General features: G+C 41.0%; 1 protein-coding gene across 3 annotated transcripts in view; it reads left to right on the plus strand.

Moving 5' to 3' along the window:
* The window catches only part of CLIP1 (CAP-Gly domain containing linker protein 1), a 117,435-nt gene that overhangs the window by 75,917 nt on the left and 20,822 nt on the right, over positions 1-20,696 (plus strand). For 2 of the 3 annotated variants that reach the window (XM_044990096.1, XM_044990098.1), the window contains exons 13-19: positions 2,135-2,291; positions 2,976-3,141; positions 3,240-3,455; positions 9,359-11,644; positions 12,913-13,050; positions 15,328-15,434; positions 19,914-20,034. In XM_044990096.1, coding sequence (XP_044846031.1) covers positions 2,135-2,291; positions 2,976-3,141; positions 3,240-3,455; positions 9,359-11,644; positions 12,913-13,050; positions 15,328-15,434; positions 19,914-20,034 — 3,191 coding nt within the window. The remainder of the gene's footprint in view (positions 1-2,134; positions 2,292-2,975; positions 3,142-3,239; positions 3,456-9,358; positions 11,645-12,912; positions 13,051-15,327; positions 15,435-19,913; positions 20,035-20,696) is intronic. The other variant, XM_044990097.1, reaches the window with a different exon arrangement.

A 20,696-nucleotide genomic window follows, 5' to 3' on the forward strand; every position in this document is an offset into this window, starting at 1 on the left:
TCTAAGTTGATTATTAGTGGAGATGCTCCATGGTGAAGGCTGGGGAAAGAGGATGACGCACTCAGACAGCAGAGAGTAGGGTATGTGTAGCTATATGCCTCAGTGAAAACCAGTATGTGCTCACTCTGCAGTACGTAGCTACATGCATCAGTGAAAGGCTCTGGCAGTGGGATACTGTGACAGTCTGTATCCCTATGTTCACCCGATGGTGTGAGCAGGTAAGCAACCGAAGCCATGCCTTTTTAATAGCAAGTTAAGGGTCACCATTGATCTGATTGAACAGAACTAAAGGCTCAAATTCCAAACTGCTACTCTGGAGTCTCATACTACCAGAATTTTATATGGAAATTGTGCACATAAAAGAAAAATAAAATATGGTGGCAGATGCCATGTCCAGGAAAGAGGGTCCTGACTTACTGCCTACAGGTCAGCCAGTGGGTAACCCTCCTGCAGCTTTGTAAGGGGGGAGGTGTGACAGTCTATCCCTATGGTCACCCTTTTTACAAAACTATAATGGTTTTCATACAAAACATGCCTTGTGAGGTGGTATTTGAAAACTCATAATGTGCTGATCATTATTGTCCTGGGAAAATGTGGCAATACTGTATGTAAAGTTATAAGATTCTACTGTGTAACGTTACTGAGACATATTCCAAGTTCAGAAAAACAGGCATCCCAGCTTGGAGAATTGAGGGGACACAGTGTCCATCACTCCAGATTGTACCCTGGGTAATGCTACAAACATTACACTGGTCAAATATCAGTGGAGACGGGGAAAGCACAGCTTGGTCGTGCAGAGAGCTCTGTAGGGTACATACTCTACAGGTTCAGGCGTGTGTTTACTTGCCTAAAGAGTGGCTCACCAGCTACCCTGCTACATATAGCCATGTTAGGGGGTGTGTATAGTATATGCACACTACACACTGCCATAAGGAGCGTGCAGTGTAGGGATACCCTTGGTGTGTTCATGAAATGCAACATGTAAATAGCATGTGCCTGTAACAGACATGTAAAAAGCATATGACAGCTCATGGAAAGAGTATGAACCCTATTTACATGTGAAGAATCCTTTTTGGTTTGGTTGTTAACTTCTTCCTAGCGTCTGTGACCTTCGAGCTAGCACATCACCATCCCCTAGGGTGACCAGACATCCCAATAAAATCGGGTCTGTCCCGATTTTTAGGCGTTTGTCCCGTGTCCCAGTCGATGTTTGGTTGGGACACAATTTGTTCCAATATTTCGCACTCCTGTTTTGTTTTGTTCCGCCGGTGGGACTCTGCTTTTCTCTCTCTGCCAGCAGGGTTTTGTTTTTTTTCCTCTGTTGGCGGGACACCGGGTTTTTTCTCTCTCTCTCTCCTGGCGGGACTCCATTTTTTTCTATCTTTCTTTCCCCCCGCCGGCAGGACTCCGGGACTCCGTTATTTCTCTCTCTCTCTCTCTCTCTCTCTCTCTGCCTCCGGGACTCCGCACTTTTTTTTTTTTTTTTTTTTGTGCTGTGCTGACGGGACTCCCTCTCCCCACCTCCCATATGTCCCGATATTTTCTTCATCCCATCTGGTCCCCCTACCATCCCCTGTCACATAACCTGTAGTACCATTTTGTGCTATACCCATCCACCCAATCTCTTTTTACGGCAATCTAAACTGACCTTATGTATATAAAAGAAAACCTACTAAACCAGTGACTTGATGTAGCTGTCATTGATCCTTGTGTTTACACTGCCCTAAAGACCAATTGGTCTAATATTCTTCCCTTGATAGCTGCATGTAACTTCAGTTAAGTGAGTATGCCCGAACGTGCCTGCTGGATTTCTCTCCTAATGGTAGAGCCCAGCCTGATACCTATAGTTAAGTGAAGCATTGACTGAAAGTTGTATTCTTGATTGATTGTTTTTCCTGTGTCTCTCCATGTACAATGTTATACTTCTCTATTGGGAGTTTTACACCTTTCCATTACTCCAGAGCCTACAATTTACAGTCCAAACCCAAACGCGACTTTTAGTTTTGGAAGTTCAACGTGCTAATTTTATGGCACCAGGCTAACTCTGATGTTTACAGTCTCTTGTTAGCGTATAGGTGCCTTGTGCCTGGTCTGTGGATTAAATTTACTAGAATATTAACTTTTTTATGTTCAGTTATGGAGAAGAAGTTGAAAGAGAGGGAAGAAAAAGAACAGCAGTTGACTGAAGCTAAAGCCAAACTCGAGAATGATATAGCAGAAATAATGAAGTCCTCGGGAGATAGTTCTTCTCAGCTTACAAAGATGAATGATGAGCTGCGGTCAAAAGAAAGGTATCCCATTGCTATCAGAGCGTTTTCCTGCCATTTGTTCCTACATTTTTTTGTCCTTTTGTAAGTAGCTATGAAAGCTCATCCTGAAACAAATCTGTTTCACATTGATGTGACAACAGAGCTTGTGCCATCAAATTCATTCTGTCTTAAATACTCTGTACATATATCAAAGAGCCACTTGGTTTAAAAATTATTTAATAACTTCTTATTTATGTAACATCATCTGGCACTTTTGAAACTGAATAGACTTTTTCATGGTTTGATTATCATTGCATCTCTTTTAGCTTAGACACCAGAAAGTAAACTATACAATTTCTGGTTCTCATGCACGAGTACAATGCATGCAACCCAAACACTGCAAGGGAATGTGTATTTGTTTTGAACATAAATTTAATGCAAACATTTCTGTTTTTGCAAAACCCTGAACTTTGGGGTCAGATTTACTCTGACATTGGTACTTTTTGTGTGCATTGAATCTTGTTATTGGTGCATTTAATTTGATAGAACATTCTGCACACTTCTTAGTGATTTGAACAAACCTTTTTCAAAACTTTTGGTCTGTATTAAAGATTTAATAGAAGCATGCCGCAACTCTCTGAGAGAGCTGTGTCTGTACGTTAGTTACATTTTTGGCAAAAAGTCATTTTGCTAATTTCTGATTTATTTATTTATTATTTATTTTAGGAAGCTAGAAGAACTACAAATTCAGCTTACAAAATCAAATGAAAAGGCAGCTCAGCTGCAGGAAAATGTGGAACAGACAACACGTAACGCTGAACAGAACCAGCAGGAAACACTTAAGAATCATCAGGCTGAACTGAAGAAAATGCAAGATAAATTAGTAGACCTGGTAAGAAGAACTATAGAAAAGGCTTACTAGTTGTGTTGGAAAAAGTATTAAAAAAACTAGATTTCTGATTGTATTCAAATTGCTCTAAAATCTGACAGGAAAGGCAAATTGAGAAAAGCCAAAATCAGTGTAAGGATCTGCAGATGACGCATGAAAAAACCAATTCTGAGATGATCGCTGAGCACAATGCAGCCATCAAAGAGCTTAAACAGAATCTGTTGAACACAGAAGAGATGCTGAAAAGTGCAAAAAAGAAAAACAGCGACTTGGAAAAACAGGCTGAGGAGCTGAAAAAACAAGCAGAACTTGCCAAAGTACGTATGTCTTTTAAGCAAGTAATTGCTCTGTTATCTCTCTCCTTACAATGACTCACTCCTTTACCATTTAACCTAACCCATTTGTTTTAACTTTGTTTTTTGGTATTCACTCACTGAAAATTTATCCAGACTAGATGAAGTATTATTAAGGAAAGGAAACCTACCCCATTGACTATTAGATAATCTTTATATCCATATTTTAGTTTAATATAAAGTATGGTACTTAGCAATTAACTTTATATCCTCTTAGATTCCTGTTCCAGTCAGAACCAGTTGGAATTAAATTTTATTTCTCTTTAATAAGGGATTTTAAGCATCTGGATTTTAAATAATTAGGTGTATTTAGAAATATTTTCTTTACAGGCACCTTGTTACTGACATTTTCTTTTGTAAATCAGTTCCATGTTGTGTATAATTATTTTGCCCTTAGCTTGATTTAAATAACTTTCACTGATTTTTCTCTGTTTCCTGGATATTGTTGCTTGCTTTCATCTCTCATTCATTGTTTATTTGCCTTAAGCTTTGTGTTATGTTACGCTTTAGCAGAATATTCAGTGTATAAATTGACACACAAAAGTTAAAGTATCCAACATATTTCTGATGTAGTATTTGAACAAATTAACCTTTTTATGATACGATATCATGGGTACATTACCCATGTAGTATAAACACAATATAAAGTAACTAGAAGTCAGCATCTGATATAGCTCCCTGGATTAACTGTAATCCAACTCATCCAGGTATTGACTGAGGGTATGTCTACACTACGAAATTAGGTCAAATTTATAGAAGTCAATTTTTTAGAAATCGATTTTATACAGTCGATTGTGTGTGTCCCCACTTAAGACCAATAACTCGGCGGAGTGCGTCCACAGTACCGAGGCTAGCGTCAACTTCCGGAGCATTGCACTGTGGGTAGCTATCCCACAGTTCCCGCAGTCTCCGCTGCCCATTGGAATTCTGGGTTGAGCTCCCAATGCCTGGTGGTTCTGGGTAAATGTCATCAACGCCCCCCTCCCCCCCCCCCCATGAAAGCAATGGCAATAAATCATTTCTCACCTTTTTTCCTGGGTTACCCATGCAGACGCCATACCACGGCAAGCATGGAGCCCGCTCAGCTCACCATCACTGTATGTCTCCTGGGTGCTGCCAGACATGGCACTGCATTGCTACACAGCAGCAGCTCATTGCCTTTTGGCAGCAGATGGTGCATTATGACTGGTAGCCGTTGTCGTCGTCTCCTGGGTGCTCTTTTAGCCGACTTCGGTGAGGTCGGTCGGGGGCGCCTGGTCATAAATGGGAGACGACGATGGCCAGCAGTTGTACTGCACCGTCTGCTGCCAGCCTAAGATGTGTAAGAGAGATGGAGTGGATCAAAACAATTAAGAGACCAGATTTGTTTTGTATTCATTTGCTCCCTCCTCCCCCTGTGAATAGTGGGGGGAGGGATAGGTCAGTGGTTTGAGCATTGGCCTGCTAAACCCAGGGTTGTGAGTTCAGTCTTTATGGGGGCCATTCTGTGTGACAACCCTGTAAGCCATGTCGTCAGTCGCCCCTCCCTCGGTCAGATCAACAGCAGACAATCGTTTCGCACCTTTTTTCAGCGCAGACGCCATAGCATGGCAAGCATGGAGCCCGCTCAGATCACCACCACAATTATGAGCAATGTAAACACCACATGCATTATCCTGCAGTATGTGCAGAACCTGCAAAAGCGAAACCAGGTGAAGAGGCGACGGCAGCGTGGTGATGAGAGTGATGAGGACATGGACACCAACTTCTCTCAAAGTACGGGCCCCGGCAGTGTGGACATCATGGTGTTAATGGGGAAGGTTCATGCTGTGGAACGCCGATTCTGGGCCCAGGAAACAAGCACAGACTGGTGGGACCGCATAGTGTTACATGTCTGGGATAATTCCCAGTGGCTGCAAAACTTTCGCATGCGTAAGGGCACTTTCATGGAACTTTGTGACTTGCTTTCCCCTGCCCTGAAGTGCAAGAATACCAAGATGAGAGCAGCCCTCACAGTTCACAAGTGAGTGGCGATAGCCCTGTGGAAGCTTGCAACGCCAGACATCTACTGGTCAGTCGGGCATCAGTTTGGAGTGGGCAAAGCTACTGTGGGGGCTGCTGTGATCCAAGTAGCCAACGCAATCAAAGAGCTGCTGATATCAAGGGTAGTGACTCTGGGAAATGTGCAGGTCATAGTGGATGGCTTTGCTGCAATGGGATTCCCTAACTGTGGTGGGGCGATAGACAGAACCCATATCCCTATCTTGGCAGCGGCGCACCAAGCCAGCAAGTACATAAACTGAAAGGGGTACTTTTCAGTGGTGCTGCAAGCACTGGTGGATCACAAGGGATGTTTCACCAACATCAGCGTGGGATGGCTGGGAAAGGTACATGACGCTCGCATCTTCAGGAACTCTGGTCTGTTTCAAAAGCTGCAGCAGGGGACTTTCTTCCCAGGCCAGAAAAATAACCGTTGGACCCAGCCTACCCCTTAATGCCCTGGCTCATGAAGTCGTACGCAGGCAGCCTGGACAGTAGTCAGGAGCTGTTCAACTATAGGCTGAGCAAGTGCAGAATGGTGGTAGAATGTGCATTTGGATGTTTAAAAGCACGCTGGCGCAGTTTACTGACTCGGATAGACCTCAGCGAAACCAATATTCCCATTGTTATTACCGCTTGCCGTGCGCTCCACAATATCTGTGAGAGTAAGGGGGAGACGTTTATGGTGGGGTGGGAGATTGAGGCAAATCACCTGTCCACTGATTACGCGCAGCCAGACACCAGGGTGGTTAGCAGAGTACAGGAGGGTGCGGTGCGCATCAGAGAATCTTTGAAAACCAGTTTCATGACTGGCCAGGCTACAGTGTGAAAGTTCTCTTCTCTTTGTTTCTCCTTGATTGAACCCCTGCCCCATGGTTCACTCTACTTCCCTGTAAGCTAACCACCCTCCCTTTTCGATCACCACTTGCAGAGGCAATAAAGTCACTGTTGCTTCACATTCATGCGTTCTTTATTAATTCATCACACAAATAGGGGGATAACTGCCAAGGTAGCCCGGGAGGAGTGGGGGAGGAGGGAAGGACAAGGCCACACTGCACTTCAAAACTTATTGAATGCCAGCTTTCTGTTGCTTGAGCAGTCTTCTGGGGTGGAGTGGTTGGGTGCCCAGAGGCCCCCCCACCGCGTTCTTGGGCATCTGGGTGAGGAGGCTATGGAACCTGGGGAGGAGGGTGGTTGGATACACAGGGGCTGTCTTGGCGGTCTGTGTTCAAGCTGCCTTTCCTGAACCTCAATCATACGTCTGAGCATATCAGTTTGTTCCTCCAGTAGCCTCAGCATTGCCTCTTGCCTTCTGTCACCAAGCTGATGCCATCTATCATCTTCAGCCCGCCGCCTGTCCTCGCGTTCATATTGTGCTTTCCTGGACTCTGACATTGTGTGCCTCCATGCATTCTGCTGGGCTCTTTCAGTGTGGAAGGACTGTATGAACTCAGAGAACATTTCATCACGAGTGCGTTTTTTTTGCCTTCTAATCTTCGCTAGCCTCTGGGAAGGAGAAGATAGTGTGAGCGTTGAAACGTTTGCAGCTGGTGGAGGAAAAAAAGGGGAGAGTGGTAGTTAAAAAGACACATTTTAGAGAACAATGGGTAGACTCATGGTAAACCTTGCTGTTAACATTACATAGCACATGTTCTTTCGGTACAAGGTTGCATTTTGCCTCTTATTGAGGGTATACCGGTTTGGTGTGAGAGATCTTTCACGCAGGGCCGGGCAACAGAATTTGGCTTGCAGGCAGCCATGGTAAGACAGTCTTTTGGCTTCTTTAACCTTCATAACATGTGGGAATGGTTTCGCAGAGCCCTCATTTCCCATACCAAGCAGCTGTTGGGTTGGCCATTTAAAATGGGTTGGCCGTTTAAAAGGAGGAGGGGCTGTGGTTTTCGGGTTAACATGCAGCACAAACCCAACTAACACAACACCACCCCACCCCACCCCACCCCACCCCCCACACACGCAATTCTCTGGGATGATCACTTCACCCCTCCTCCCACCGCATGGCTAACAGCGGGGAACATTTCTGTTTAGCCACAGGCAAACAGCCCAGCAGGAACGGGCACCTCCGAATGTCCCCTTAATAAAATCACGCTATTTCAACCAGGTGACTAGAAATGATATCACTCTCCAGAGGATAACACAGAGAGATAAAGAACGGATGCTGTTTGAATGCCAGCAAACACCGGGACCATACACTGCCATGCTTTTTATGCAATGATTCCAGACTACGTGCTACTGGCCTGGCATGGTAAAGTGTCCTACCATGGAGGACAGAATAAGACTGTCCTCCCCAGAAACCTTTTGCAAAGGCTTTGGGAGTACATCCAGGAGAGCTTTATGGAGATGTCCTTGGAGGATTTCCGCTCCATCCCCAGACACGTTAACAGACTTTTCCAGTAGCTGTACTGGCCACAAATGCCAGAGCAAATTAATCATTAAACATACTTGCTTTTAAACCATGTATAATATTTACAAAGGTACACTCACCAGAGGTCCCTTCTCCACTTGGTGTGTCCGGGAGGCAGCCTTGGGTGGGTTCGGGGGGTACTGACTCCAGGTCCAGGGTGAGAAACAGTTCCTGGCTGTCGGGGAAAACGGTTTCTTCGCTTCCTTGCTGTAAGCTATCTTCAACCTCCTCATCTTCCTCATCCCCAAAACCCGCATCCCTGTTGCATGCTACTCCATTGATGGAGTCAAAGCACAGTGATGAGGTAGTGGTGGCTGCACCACCTAGAATGGCATGCAGCTCATCATAGAAGTGGCATGTCTGGGGCTCTGACCCAGAGTGGCCATTTGCCTCTCAGGTTTTTTGGTAGGCTTTCCTCAGCTCCTTAAGTTTCACATGGCACTGCTGCGGGTCCCTGTTATAGCCTCTGTCCTTCATGCCCTTTCAGATTTTTTTCAAATGTTTGGGCGTTTTGTCTTTTGGAATGGAGTTCTGATAGCATGGATTCATCTCCCCATACAGCAATCAGATCCCGTACCTCCCATTCGGTCCATGCTGGAGCTCTTTTGCGATTCTGGGACTCCATCATGGTCACCTCTGCGGATGAGATCTGCACTCACCTGCAGATCGCCATGCTGGCCAAACAGGAAATGAGATTCAAAAGTTCGTGGGCCTTTTCCTGTCTACCTGGCCAGTGCATCGGAGTTTAGAGCGCTGTCCAGAGCAGTCACAATGGAGCACTCTGCGATAGCTCCCGGAGGCCAATACCATCAAATTGCGACCACGCTACCCCAAATTCAACCCGGCAAGGTCGATTTCAGCGCTAATCCCCTCGTCGGGGGAGGATTACCGAAATCAATTTTAACAGCCCTTTAAGTCGAAAATAACGGCTTAGTCGTGTGGACGGGTGCAGGATTAAATCGATCTAACCGCTGCTAAATTCGACCTAAACTTGTAGTGCAGACCAGGGCTGAATCTTGTTGGTTTTTCTTGTCTTCTACAGTAGCTTTTTTTTTTTTAATCACTCCATGCTTAATCTATGTAGATGGTACCATTTAAATCACTTTTTGGGGGTAGGGGGGCAGTATTGGAGCGGTCTTAATAAAAAGCCAAACTCCTGTAGTAAGAATGAACACACAACTAGTGCATCTTTTAACATAACTATCATTAATTAGTTCCACTAGGTCGTCTCACTAGCTAGTCATTGTTTTGTAATAAAAATGGCTGTAACGTTTTTCAGCAGTTGAGATTATACAGAGGCTTGTGTGTCAGTATATACACTTTTTTAATTTAAACTATAATAGCTCTATTTGTCCTTAATCCATACTTCTCATGTGTCTGTCTGACTTCATTTTTGTTTCCCTTCTCCCCAACTTTATTTCTTTAGTCTTTAACTTCTGTGTTAGCATCAGCCAAAAAAGAGATTGAACTAATGTCAGACGAGATGAGGGGTTTGATATCCGAGAAGGAGATTCTGGCACAGGAGGGAAATGCTTTAAAGTTAGAGAAAGGTTCACTATTATCAAAACTACTAGAGTTGGAATCCAAGCTTATGTTGTTGCAACAAGATCAGGAAAAGCTTTGGACAATAAATGAAGAACTTGATTCAGAAAATAAAAAGATCTTAAAGGAAAAGCAAGAAGCTGAAACTAAAAGTCAACAGGATAGCACAGAAAAGGCAGCATTGATTTCTGAGAAACAAAAGTTATTTATTGAAATAGGGACAACAGAGAAAGATCTTCTAAAAATAAGTAGAGAAAATGATGCTCTACGCTCTTCAGAATCAGCACTGCTCCAACAGCTGGAAGAACTTCAGACCAGCAAAGATGCTTTGGTTCTGGAATCTCGGAAGCACATTAAGGAAAGAGAAGAACTGGAGGATAATCAGAAAAAGCTTTCTGAGGAGAATGCTACTCTTCTTAAAGACAAGGATGATGTCATCCAGAAGCTGAAAAGCTCTTATGAAGACCTGGCCAGAGATCAAAAGGATCTCCTGCAAGAAATATCTGCTCTGGCTGCAGAGAGAAATTTAGTCTTGGATAAAAATTTGGCTCTTGAAAGCACATATGTGGACTTAAAAAATGAAAGGGATGATCTGTTGCAAAAAAGTCAAGACCTGCAATCCGAAAAGGAAGCACTTCTTAAAAGTCAGGAAGAGTTGCATGTGAGCTTAGAAACTGCTCTAAATGAGGAAAAGACCCTAAATATGAAAACTGAAGGACTGCAAACAGAGCTAGATGCTGTGATTAAAGAACTTAAAAAAGCTACCAAAGACAATGTAGAGTTGCAGGCCTCCTATGCTAGTCTATCTAAACTGCTTGAAGAGATTAAAGCCAGTAGGGAGTCAACAGACTCCGAATGTATCCAATTACTACAAGAGAAGGAAGCTCTCTCTTCATCTGAGCGGAGACTTTTGTCCGAGAGGGAGGAGCTTTTAAATGAAAATAAGGCAATTGCGGAAAAGCTTGCCAAGACCTTAGAAGATGCCGCCCTTGCTGAGAAAGCTCTAAATGAGAAAATAAGTCAACTGAGTAGAGAGAAAGAATTGGCTTCTCAGAAGTCAGCGAAACTTAAAAAGCAGAATGATGCCCTTCTCAAAGAAAAGGACATGTTAGAAACCAAATGTGCAGAGCTGCTCACTGAAAAACAGTCTTCTGCAAATGCACTGTGTGACTTGAAAAGAAAACATGAGCTGGACATCTCAGCCAAGAAAGCACTCGGTCAAGAGAAGGCAAAGCTCCAGAGTGCCATTGAAAGCCTCAAGAGAGAACTGGACAAGAAAACCCAAGAAAATCAAGATCTAGTAGCCTATAACTGTGAACTTTCAAAGTGTCTGAAAGAGGCTCAGAGTGCCAAAACACTGCTAGGAAATGAACTTTCTGCTGTTTCGCAAGCCAAGCAAGTTCTGATGGCTTCCTTCAAAACCTGTTCTTCCAGTAAGGAAATGCTAGTCAAAGAGAGGACTGAATTGCAAGAAGAATGTCAAAAATTAAATGAAGAGGTCAAAATTATGCAGGAGAATTTAACAATAGAAAGGGAAGCTAGAAAGCTGGAAAAGGATTCATTCTTATTGGGACATGCAGAACTTCAGAACACCATCAGCTTCTTAGAGAGGGAGAAGGAGCAGCTAACAGTTAAAAATAAAGAATTGCTGTCTGAGAAACAACTGCTGGTTCAGGAGAAACAAAAATCTGAATCCAAACTAGAGGAAATCATTAAAGAAAAGGAGGTTCTCAGCACAGAGACTGATCAACTTGCCTCCAATATTGAAAAACTAAAGAGTGATTTTGCTTCATTGACTAAATCGAAGGCGGAGCTCCAGAACTTGCACGCCTGTCTCTCCAATATCCTAGAAGATCTTCGGCATAGCCATGAGGTGACTGAATTGGAGCGAATGAAGCTGCTCCAGGAAAATGAGAGCCTGCTCGCGGAACAGAAGAATCTGATCATGATAAAGGAAGAAATACTGAAAGAGAAGGAGAAGTTTTCTGAGGACTATTACAAACTGCATGAGGAAGTAATGCTTTTAGCACAAACTAATGGTGACCTTTCAGCCAACCTATTGGTGTTGCAGAACAAAAATCAGATGCTACTGGTGGAGAAGGACAAACTTGCTTTGAAACTAAAAGAAATTGAGGCTCTTCAGTCACATACAGTAACGCAAAAATCTGAGGTATTGAAACACATTGTTAAACCAGTCAAGTACAGTTACTAACACTGAGCACTAACTTCAATGGTTTTGATGTCTGCACTTTAATTGCATGACCAGCACTTCATCTCAATGTAGACAGACTGGAATTATCTTCCCTCTTGGTATAATGCCCTGTTTGTCTCAAGTTGTCTGTAATGATGAGTGTGAAAGATCTTTTAACACCCATAATATAAAACAATTTTATGCTTAATCATAAGGAACTATGTTGTCGCTGAATGCTGTAAGAAAACAATTTTGAAACTGTGAATAAAAAGGAAAATATTTTTTTTCAAAATCCTATAGGAGAAATTTAACATTAGTAGAAAAAGTACTTTCTAGCTAACAGTAAATGGGTACAAATGAACATGAATTTAGACTTGGTGCTCACCATACCTTTTTATTTTAAAAAAATTGAATAAAAAGAATATTGGTTTAAATTTACATGGTGATATAAAACAAAACCTTACTCTTCTTAGAACTTTCAAAACATGTTGTATTAAATTGGCAGCTCAGTGTTCTTTTTATTCACAGTAGTGTTTATATTCACCACCAACAGAGCAGTAAATAGAACTTTGAGCCAGACCTTGCTTGACTTAGAACCTGCAAAACCAGTTAAAGTATGAATTTTGTGGGATGTTTTTTAATTCCAATTACTTCAGAATATTTTACTCCAATCTAAAGTTTTGTGTATGATCTTCAAAGATTTAATTTCACAAGGCCAAGTCATCATTAACAATGTTAAAGTAACATGTAACATTAACTTGATAGCTGAATCTCTTTTGTTCTCCTATTTTAACTTTTAGGATCCTCTCAAAGCAAATGCAACATAACTCCTCTTTATAATTCCACATCTATCTAAAAGATCAGTCTGTTGGTAGTGAATATCTATTGAACTACTATGATTATAAGGATGTTTGGGGCATTTAAGGGTAATCACACAGTGGATATAATTAGGGCCATTCAGGGATTTAATTAAAAAAAATCAACCTCAATGAGGACACAAGCATGGGATTATAATTCATTTCTGCATGGAATTCGACTTTTTAAGATCTATTTTATACTTTATGCAGCTTCAGAATGCAGATACATTTCTAGTTTTAGTTATGAAAATGAAGCTATTTAACATATTTGATTCAATATGGAAAAAAGCTGGCAGGTAACTGAGTTCTGCATAAAGTATACAAAATATAATATAATGGCTGGTCTGCACTGAAGAGTTCCATCCAGTAATAATTCTTTCTTATATTTAGGCTGCTAAAATGGCAGAAGATGCTTTGCAGGTTGTGGAGCAGGTGACCAAAGAGAAGGATGCCCTTCATCAAGAAAAGATCGATACACTGGCCTCCTTGGAGGACTCCAGACAGACAAATCAGAAACTGCAAAATGAAGTAACCACTTTTAAATGTTTATATATGAAAATAGTCACAAAGTTCTTGAGACTTACTGGTATTCCTTAAAATGTCCCTGTAGTGTAATGTGAAATCTACATCCAAATAGTCAAAAGCACCACAATTTATCAGTGAATATGGGCTCTTTGAGGTACCTACACTTCCCATACAACTTTAGTTATATGTTAAACTGGACATGCGGTCACTTCCTTCTGCTAGTCTGATCTGATCTTTGCAAGTGAGAGGTTGTTTAAATCCTATTTTCTGTATATAACAAATGACCTAAAAAGAAAAAAAAAACTGTAAGGACAGGTTTAGTTTTTACTCTGCAATCCAGAAGTATTTTTTTAAGTGCCTAAACCAATAGGATCACAGCACAGGGGACAAGCGAAGGGGAAGGGAATATTGGTGCGTGGGGAAAAGGAGAAGAATGGGCTGACTAACCTTTGTCACTGTCCCACCACAGATCTCATCAGGGCTATCTTGGCATGAGCTACTAGATAGTACCCACAGCTTCTCTATGTATTACACTAATACAGCCTTGTAGATTACATGCTTCTACAGCTGTAATGTGGTGTGACCAGCTATAATTACAAATACTCTGTTACCTTTATGCTCATGGACCTTGGCTTTCCACAATGCTAGAGCAGCATTTATCTACTGTGATGAGAGATGCAGCATGGTACAGTAGACAGGGCACAGACATAGAAGATCTATGTTCTAAGCCTGGCTTCATCAGTGACTCACTGTGTGGCCTTGGGCAAGTTGTTTACAATAACTTCTCTGTGCCTCAGTTTCCTCATCTTAAGTGGATAGTCCTTGCACTCCAATAAAAAGCACTACAGAAGTGCTATCTAATAGTGACATTAATAATCCACAGAAGTTCTCCCCTCCTAATCTAGCCTACAAAAACTTTTGAGCTTCTGTGCATGGTTATTAAAGGATCCTCTGTGTGACCTGAAGTTTCACGGCAACATCTTCATTTCTCCTCCTCTAATCTATGTATTATTATTTATCATTTACTATTTATTATGGCAGCGCATAGAGGCCACTCTCAAGATTAAGGCCCTACTATGCTAGGTGCTGTACAAACACACATGAAGTTGCAATTCCTGTCCCCAAAAAGCTTGCAACCGAAGAAATACTGCAGTACTTTCCATGATGATGCTGGGTCACGGACCGCCTCCTACCCTTGTTTTTCCCTTGTGTAACACTGCACTTTTTTTTTTTGTAGTGGTGTCTTCACTAGCACCCTAATCTCTTTCCCCCACAAGTTGCGTCCAGGCTGCAGAGATGCAAATATAAACTGACTGACTGAAACAAAAAGATGTGGGGAAACATACTTGAGCACATTGGCTGCTACAGGCTGTGCAGATGACTCTAGAATTTTCTGATGTCTTTAAGATAATGGTAATTTTGAATGGTAAACGTCAGGATAACCTAATGCCATAGGCTTCTATCGAAACATAATTCTCAATGATTTTGAGGCAATATTGATTGCTTAAGAGAGATGACATTATTAATGCCAGAAGTGGAATTTCTGGGCTGTTTAAAATAAAAATCCACTGTTCTGTAATGCCATTGAAGTAGCTGGAGATTATCTGTTACATAATATAATGTATTACTGAGTGCTTGTGAACAGATGAGGTTTACAATCTGATAAGTGCTTACATGATAGATGCACGCACAGTAAATATTAGAAGGCTTTCTACAATTTGTGCCAAAACAACAAGATCTCTCAAAAGAATGGATTTCCCATTATTGCAAACACAACATCCAGCCTACTATTTCTCGCTGATTAAGGTACAGTAAAGCTTAATCATATGGTTAATTATGTATGTTTTTACCTAAGATCGGGGGAAAAAACCTCTATGCAAATAGCACTCAATTATAACAAATCATACTACATTAATTTTGCTAAAAATGTTGAGTTGTAGGTACAGTGCTTAGACAGGTAGGTGTTCTGTGTGAAATGTGGTGGATAGATTTCTAATGTTCTTCTACTTATATTAGCAGTTAGTCTTAAATTAACCTTTAACTTGCTATGCTGCTGGAATTGCACTGAACACAGGTTTGTTACACTTTTGTTAGTCAAATACTTCTCAGGGCAGACAGACTAATTTAACTCTTCACTTACCGAGACTTTAAAATAAAAAGGTGCAACAGTTCAAAACGTCAGGCCTCCATTTTCACAAATGCTTGACTATTTACAAACAATTTGTTTGAAAATTATATGATTCTGTGAATTTTTAACAAGATTTCCTTCCCTCCCCCAAGCTGGACAAACTTAAACAAAACAGCCTGAAAAACGAAGAGGAACTTAACCAGTCAAAAGAGCTTCTAAATCTGGAGAACAAGAAAATGGAAGAATTTAGAAAAGAAGTGTAAGTATTTAAATGTTTGTTGAGCCTTCAAACTCTTCCATAGTTATTCTATGTGAGTATGTAGCAATTACGTTTCATAAATGAGTCTTTTTACCAGCTCATCTACAGTATCCTCGTTTATAAAACAGAGGTACTGTACTTTGTTACAATTCACCACTAACTTGGCTTCTGAAATATGTAAAACATGGAAACAGAGCACTGCCATGGCTCTCTGAAGGTTATTGAATTATTTGTGGAGATATTTAAATTATGGTGCATTAATTGAATTAGTTTGAAGTGGCATACAGTTCTGCCACGTGGGGGCACCAATTTATTTCAAAAGCATCAATCCAAACAAATCATGCAACATGTTTAAAATATGTTTTTAGTTAAAGTGTTAGTGGTTCAAATGATTTTGTACATATTATATCTTTGATTTTGATTTTTTTATCATTGGATTATTTAACAAATTTGCACATACTGCCAGGCAAAGCATGTTTTTTCTAACTTTTGTATCAGAGCAAACTCACCATGGTATGTGTAAATCAAGTTGTCTATCTGCTGGGTCCTCTCAGATCTTGTCTAGCATAGGAAAATATGTGGTGTTTTAAAATGTGTCAGCTAACGTGTTGTTAAACACCACTTAGCCTCTAGTGTAGATGGAGCTCAATGTGATAAGCCGATCATGGTCCACTCCTAATCTAGACAGCCTCAGCCTAGATTCTGAAATTGGAATTGTCATAAATAAACAGATCAGGGTTAAGGTCCCTTTTTACCTGTAAAGGGTTAACATGTAGTACCTGGTGACCACCTGACCAGAGGACCAATCAGAGAGGAGATAATTTCAAATCTCTGTGGAGGGAAGCCTTTGTCTGTGTTCTTTGTGAGAGCTCTTTTTGGATCTAAGAGAGGACAGTCATGTCTCCAAGTTCTCCTGGAGTAGTTTCTACTAGTTAATAGTGAGTATTAATTAGAAAGGCGAATTAGTCTTTTAAGTTGTTTTCTACATTTGCAATTGAGTGTTTGCTAAAGGAAATGCTTTATTCCTGTTTGCTGATATTGCTTTTACTGAGAAAGGGGGGAGGGGGAATTCTCTCCAGAGATTGATAAGTTTAGACCCTGTATGGTTCTATCTTGGATTACAGAGACAAGTTACTTTCTTTTTATTCTTTAATAAATTCTTTTCTTTTCTATTAAGGACTTGTTTGGTCTTTCCTTGGGTGGATTCTCAGGGAAAGAGAAGGGGGAGGTATCCCTCTGTAGTTAGATCCCGGTGTCTCTCCTAGGAAAAGGGAGGGGGGAGGAAGCAGGGGGAATGGTTTATTTCTCCTGGGTGTAAGAACTCCATGGATTTGGGGCTCTTGGAATCCCCTAGGACTTTGGGGAAGGACTGTGTCTCAATCCACATATCTGATTGAGTGGTGGCAGCTTACTAGATCTAAACTAGGATTTTAGTTTAGAGGGAAACCAAGTCAGGTCCCCACATTGGAGCCCAACAGTTCCAAGTGGGGGTGAGACCTATGACAGGAATGTAGCTGGCAATGGGTGAAGCAGAGTGTGCTGCTGTTTGGGCTCACATTTACCTGGACTCTACAGTGTTAATAGAGTCATTTATTTTGTCAATAAACCTAACCAGTAGGACTCCAAAGAAAATGTAGGGAGTAGCTATATATGTAGTAACACAGTGCCTTAGCCGAGTGCCATCCCTGGGCAGTACTAAATAAAACACACACAGTCTCTCTGGTTTAAAGCCCTCTAGCCACAATTTGATTAGTGCATGTTAGCCTCTGAATAAAACTATTAGCTCGTAACTGGTATCCAGCAGCCTAAAACCGTGTCCCTCCCTGAACAAAGACACAGTATGGCTACTGGTTCCTCAGTGTCCCAAGCTTTAGAGACTTGGCACACTGAACCTCAGGTCTTCAATCCCACCCTCTCACTGTGAAGAGAATTTGGTGACCTGTTGGGGAGATTCAGAACCTGGAACTTGGACTGCAGGGCTGAGATGATTGCTTGAGATTTTCAAAACGGTGTAGGGGATTTTTGCCCCACCCTTGACCGGTGCTCTGAGATCAAGGCAGTCCAGGCAGGGAGAGACAGGGTTTCTTGCAGAACACACAACATTAATGCTATGTTCCAGCACCTGCACCGCAATATTGATTTTTCTGTCCTTTTAAAAACTGAGATGGCTGTCAGAGAGAGGCCCCTTCTGGTGCGACAGGATTTCATTCCATCAGTAATTCCCATCTGCTTTGGCGCTTGTAGAAAATGCCAAGGCAAAGTAATTATTTCCAGACTAGTTGCTCTAGTCCTAGAACCCCAGGAAGTGTGCAGATCCCATTTTTTATTAAAAAATATTCTTCTGCAACTTGTCAGGAAAAATTATTTGTAGAAATTGCTGTTTAGGCTTCAGTAAAGGGGACTTCTAGATAAAGGAGATTGGTTTCCTCTCACTTGGTCCTCTTATGATTCTGTTTAAGGCAAACCTTAACCATAGCCAATTGCTGAACACGGTCTCTAATTACCTGTGATTTTGGACTTCATGGATGGGGGGGGTAACTAATCTAATTTGACAGGTAATTGTAATACTGATTTAAGATTATTAAATTATAAATACTTTGACATGTAAACAAAGTAATTAACATTGGTAAAGGATGGAGCTGAATTTGGCAGCTGCAGCTTTCCTTGAACTCCTCAGCAGTCTGTGTTGCCAGAATGCCTTTGGGATGCCCATAGGTGATGGTAAACTCTTGTAATTGTGGAGGGGAATAATGCAGGAGAGCCATTTCAATAGCCAGCTGTGGCTCTGTAGGCAGGGAAGTCTTTCAGTGGAAGTGGTAACCATTTTTGCAAAAGAGCTTAACATATAAAACTGGGCACCAGAGAAGCAGTGATACTGATTGGATTTTACTTACCTGGTTAATAATCACCCTGTCAAATGCTCTTTTTGACATCAATTAAAATTCTCAGATACAAATGAATTACAATGGAATTCTACAGTTTCACACAAGTCCACGCCACTATTTGTGTGCCTTTAACATCAGGAATCTGACTTCCTGACACACTAGTGCCAAAATCAAAAGTCAAAGCACTGATATGGACTGCAGCACAGCAAACAAGTGAGGTTAAAATTAGATGTGTTCCTGCATTAGCAAACAGATTCATACCAAGATAATTTGATTCAGTGATGTGAGCCAGCACATTAAATCCAGTTTAACTAGGCCTTTATTAATACAGCATGAAAAACTGCACTAAAAATTGTTTACACTAGAGCCTGATCTTTAATAACTAATGTAGCTATGGCATAAGATCTAGGGAAAAGGGCTGGAAAATGTTAGCGTTAAGTTTAATACACACAACGCCGGATTACTTTTAATGCTGCTTGATAAAATGTTCATCATATAATATGAAATACTTTTGTTTAAACTGTAATTTAGTGAGTTAGAGGATAATGCTCCTGTTTTGTGAATCCTGTTACAATGTATCCCTCCGGGGCACATCAGCCATGGTTCATCATAACATATTTTAGTATTCTAGTCAGTGTTTGACTGTGAAATATTGGCACATATGACCATTGAGCCTCCCTTTAGGAAAGCAAAATACAATGGTAAAAAAACTGCCTAGATTAAATAAAATGCAACTTTTTTTTTTTTTAAATCCTGCCATCTTCTAGAGGAACTTATTAAATGATGTATACACAGAATATGTAACAGGCGTTTGTTTGTTTCATTTTGTTTTAAATACATCAGTTAAAAATAATTCTAAAAAAAATTCCAATTTTATCAACAGCAACATGGGTTAACGAAACTTGAAAATCCTAATTTGTTTTTTTTTTGCTATTGGTGTTTGTTTATTTTGTGCATTTCACTGTAAGGACAACGAAAATAGACTAGTCATCTTTATGTTTTGGCTCGCCTGACTTCATCTGTTCTTCAGTGTTTGGGTTGCAAGCCATTCCTTAGAATATTTAAATCTGAACAAATGCGGTTTCCTTGATAATTTTAATTTCATAAACATTTCTGTTTGTATTAGATTTGGTTAAAAACTCTGTGGATGTGTTTATGTGCCTGTACAGGGGGGTGGGATGTTAGAACTACCTGACTGTCTCTTCAAACATAAATAACATACTTCAAACAAATACTGCACCATACTTCAAACAAAATTTAATACCACAAATTAGCATATTTTTAGATCCGAGGGTTTTTAAACTCTTGGAGCCATGTACAACTGGTAATAGGACGCTGAATAGACTTTCCCTTGCAGTGGTATCAGATGCATTTAAAGGAAAAGGCAGTAATTGTGTGTTGTGCTCCCAATGCTCTCTTTTTCAGAGTTAACACTATCAATGTGCATTTAAGGTGTAGATTGTCACCTTTATTATAGATCCTATTAGACACGTGACTTTGATGTATTTTTCCAAGCTGTGAAGCAGATTCTCTCCCACAGTCTTTTCTTGCCTGTCTTGTTCCTATGGTAACCATGCACTCCCTGTCCTTGCAGAGAAGCGCTGAGACTGGCGGCTGCTCAGAAGTCCCAGCAGCTCACAGCCCTGCAAGAAGAGAACATTAAACTTGCCGAGGAGCTGGGCAGGAGCAGGGACGAAGTCACAACTCATCAGAAGGTAGGGTGGCTAAACACTTACTGTTCGGTGCTTAGAGGATGCTGCAGTTTGATGGTTTAAAATAATCCATACTATTTTCATGGATGCCTGTGTGACCCTGTAATGCATGTTTGTGATTTAAAGGGATAGTTCATTTCAGAAGTGTTTAAATACATTTGCAAATCACCTCCATTAGAAGGTTAGACTCATAGGATGGTGGAGGGTGGTATGACCCATAAAGAATCTTTGCAAGAGAGATGTCTATTTGAAGGCTTCAGGTAAGTGTGAATGAAATGTGCTATAGCCAACTCCATATCCAAGGGTCTACTAAAGAGACACTCTAGTGGGAGTATTTTTATTTTCCAAACAACTCACTTTTCACATCCTTTCCCCCCTATATTAATAGAAACTGTAGTTTTAAAAAACCCATCATTCCAGAGAGAATATTTTAAGGTGGTTTGGAGAATACTGTTCAAAATCCCTTTACTGAACTCTATGAAAATGGTAGTGGAAATGTGCATATGTGTGTGCTTCTGTATTGTGTATAAATGGTGGATATTAGAGGATTGGAGTTGGTACACTGGTGGCAGTGTAAAGTCTATAAAGCTCTACGCCTTGTATATGTTAAAATACATTTATTGTGGATGGAGCTTATTACATTGGTACTTGCAAATAAAGATTTA

This window comes from Mauremys mutica, chromosome 16 (genome assembly GCF_020497125.1).
Source record: "Mauremys mutica isolate MM-2020 ecotype Southern chromosome 16, ASM2049712v1, whole genome shotgun sequence".
NCBI classification, from domain to species: Eukaryota; Metazoa; Chordata; order Testudines; family Geoemydidae; genus Mauremys; species Mauremys mutica.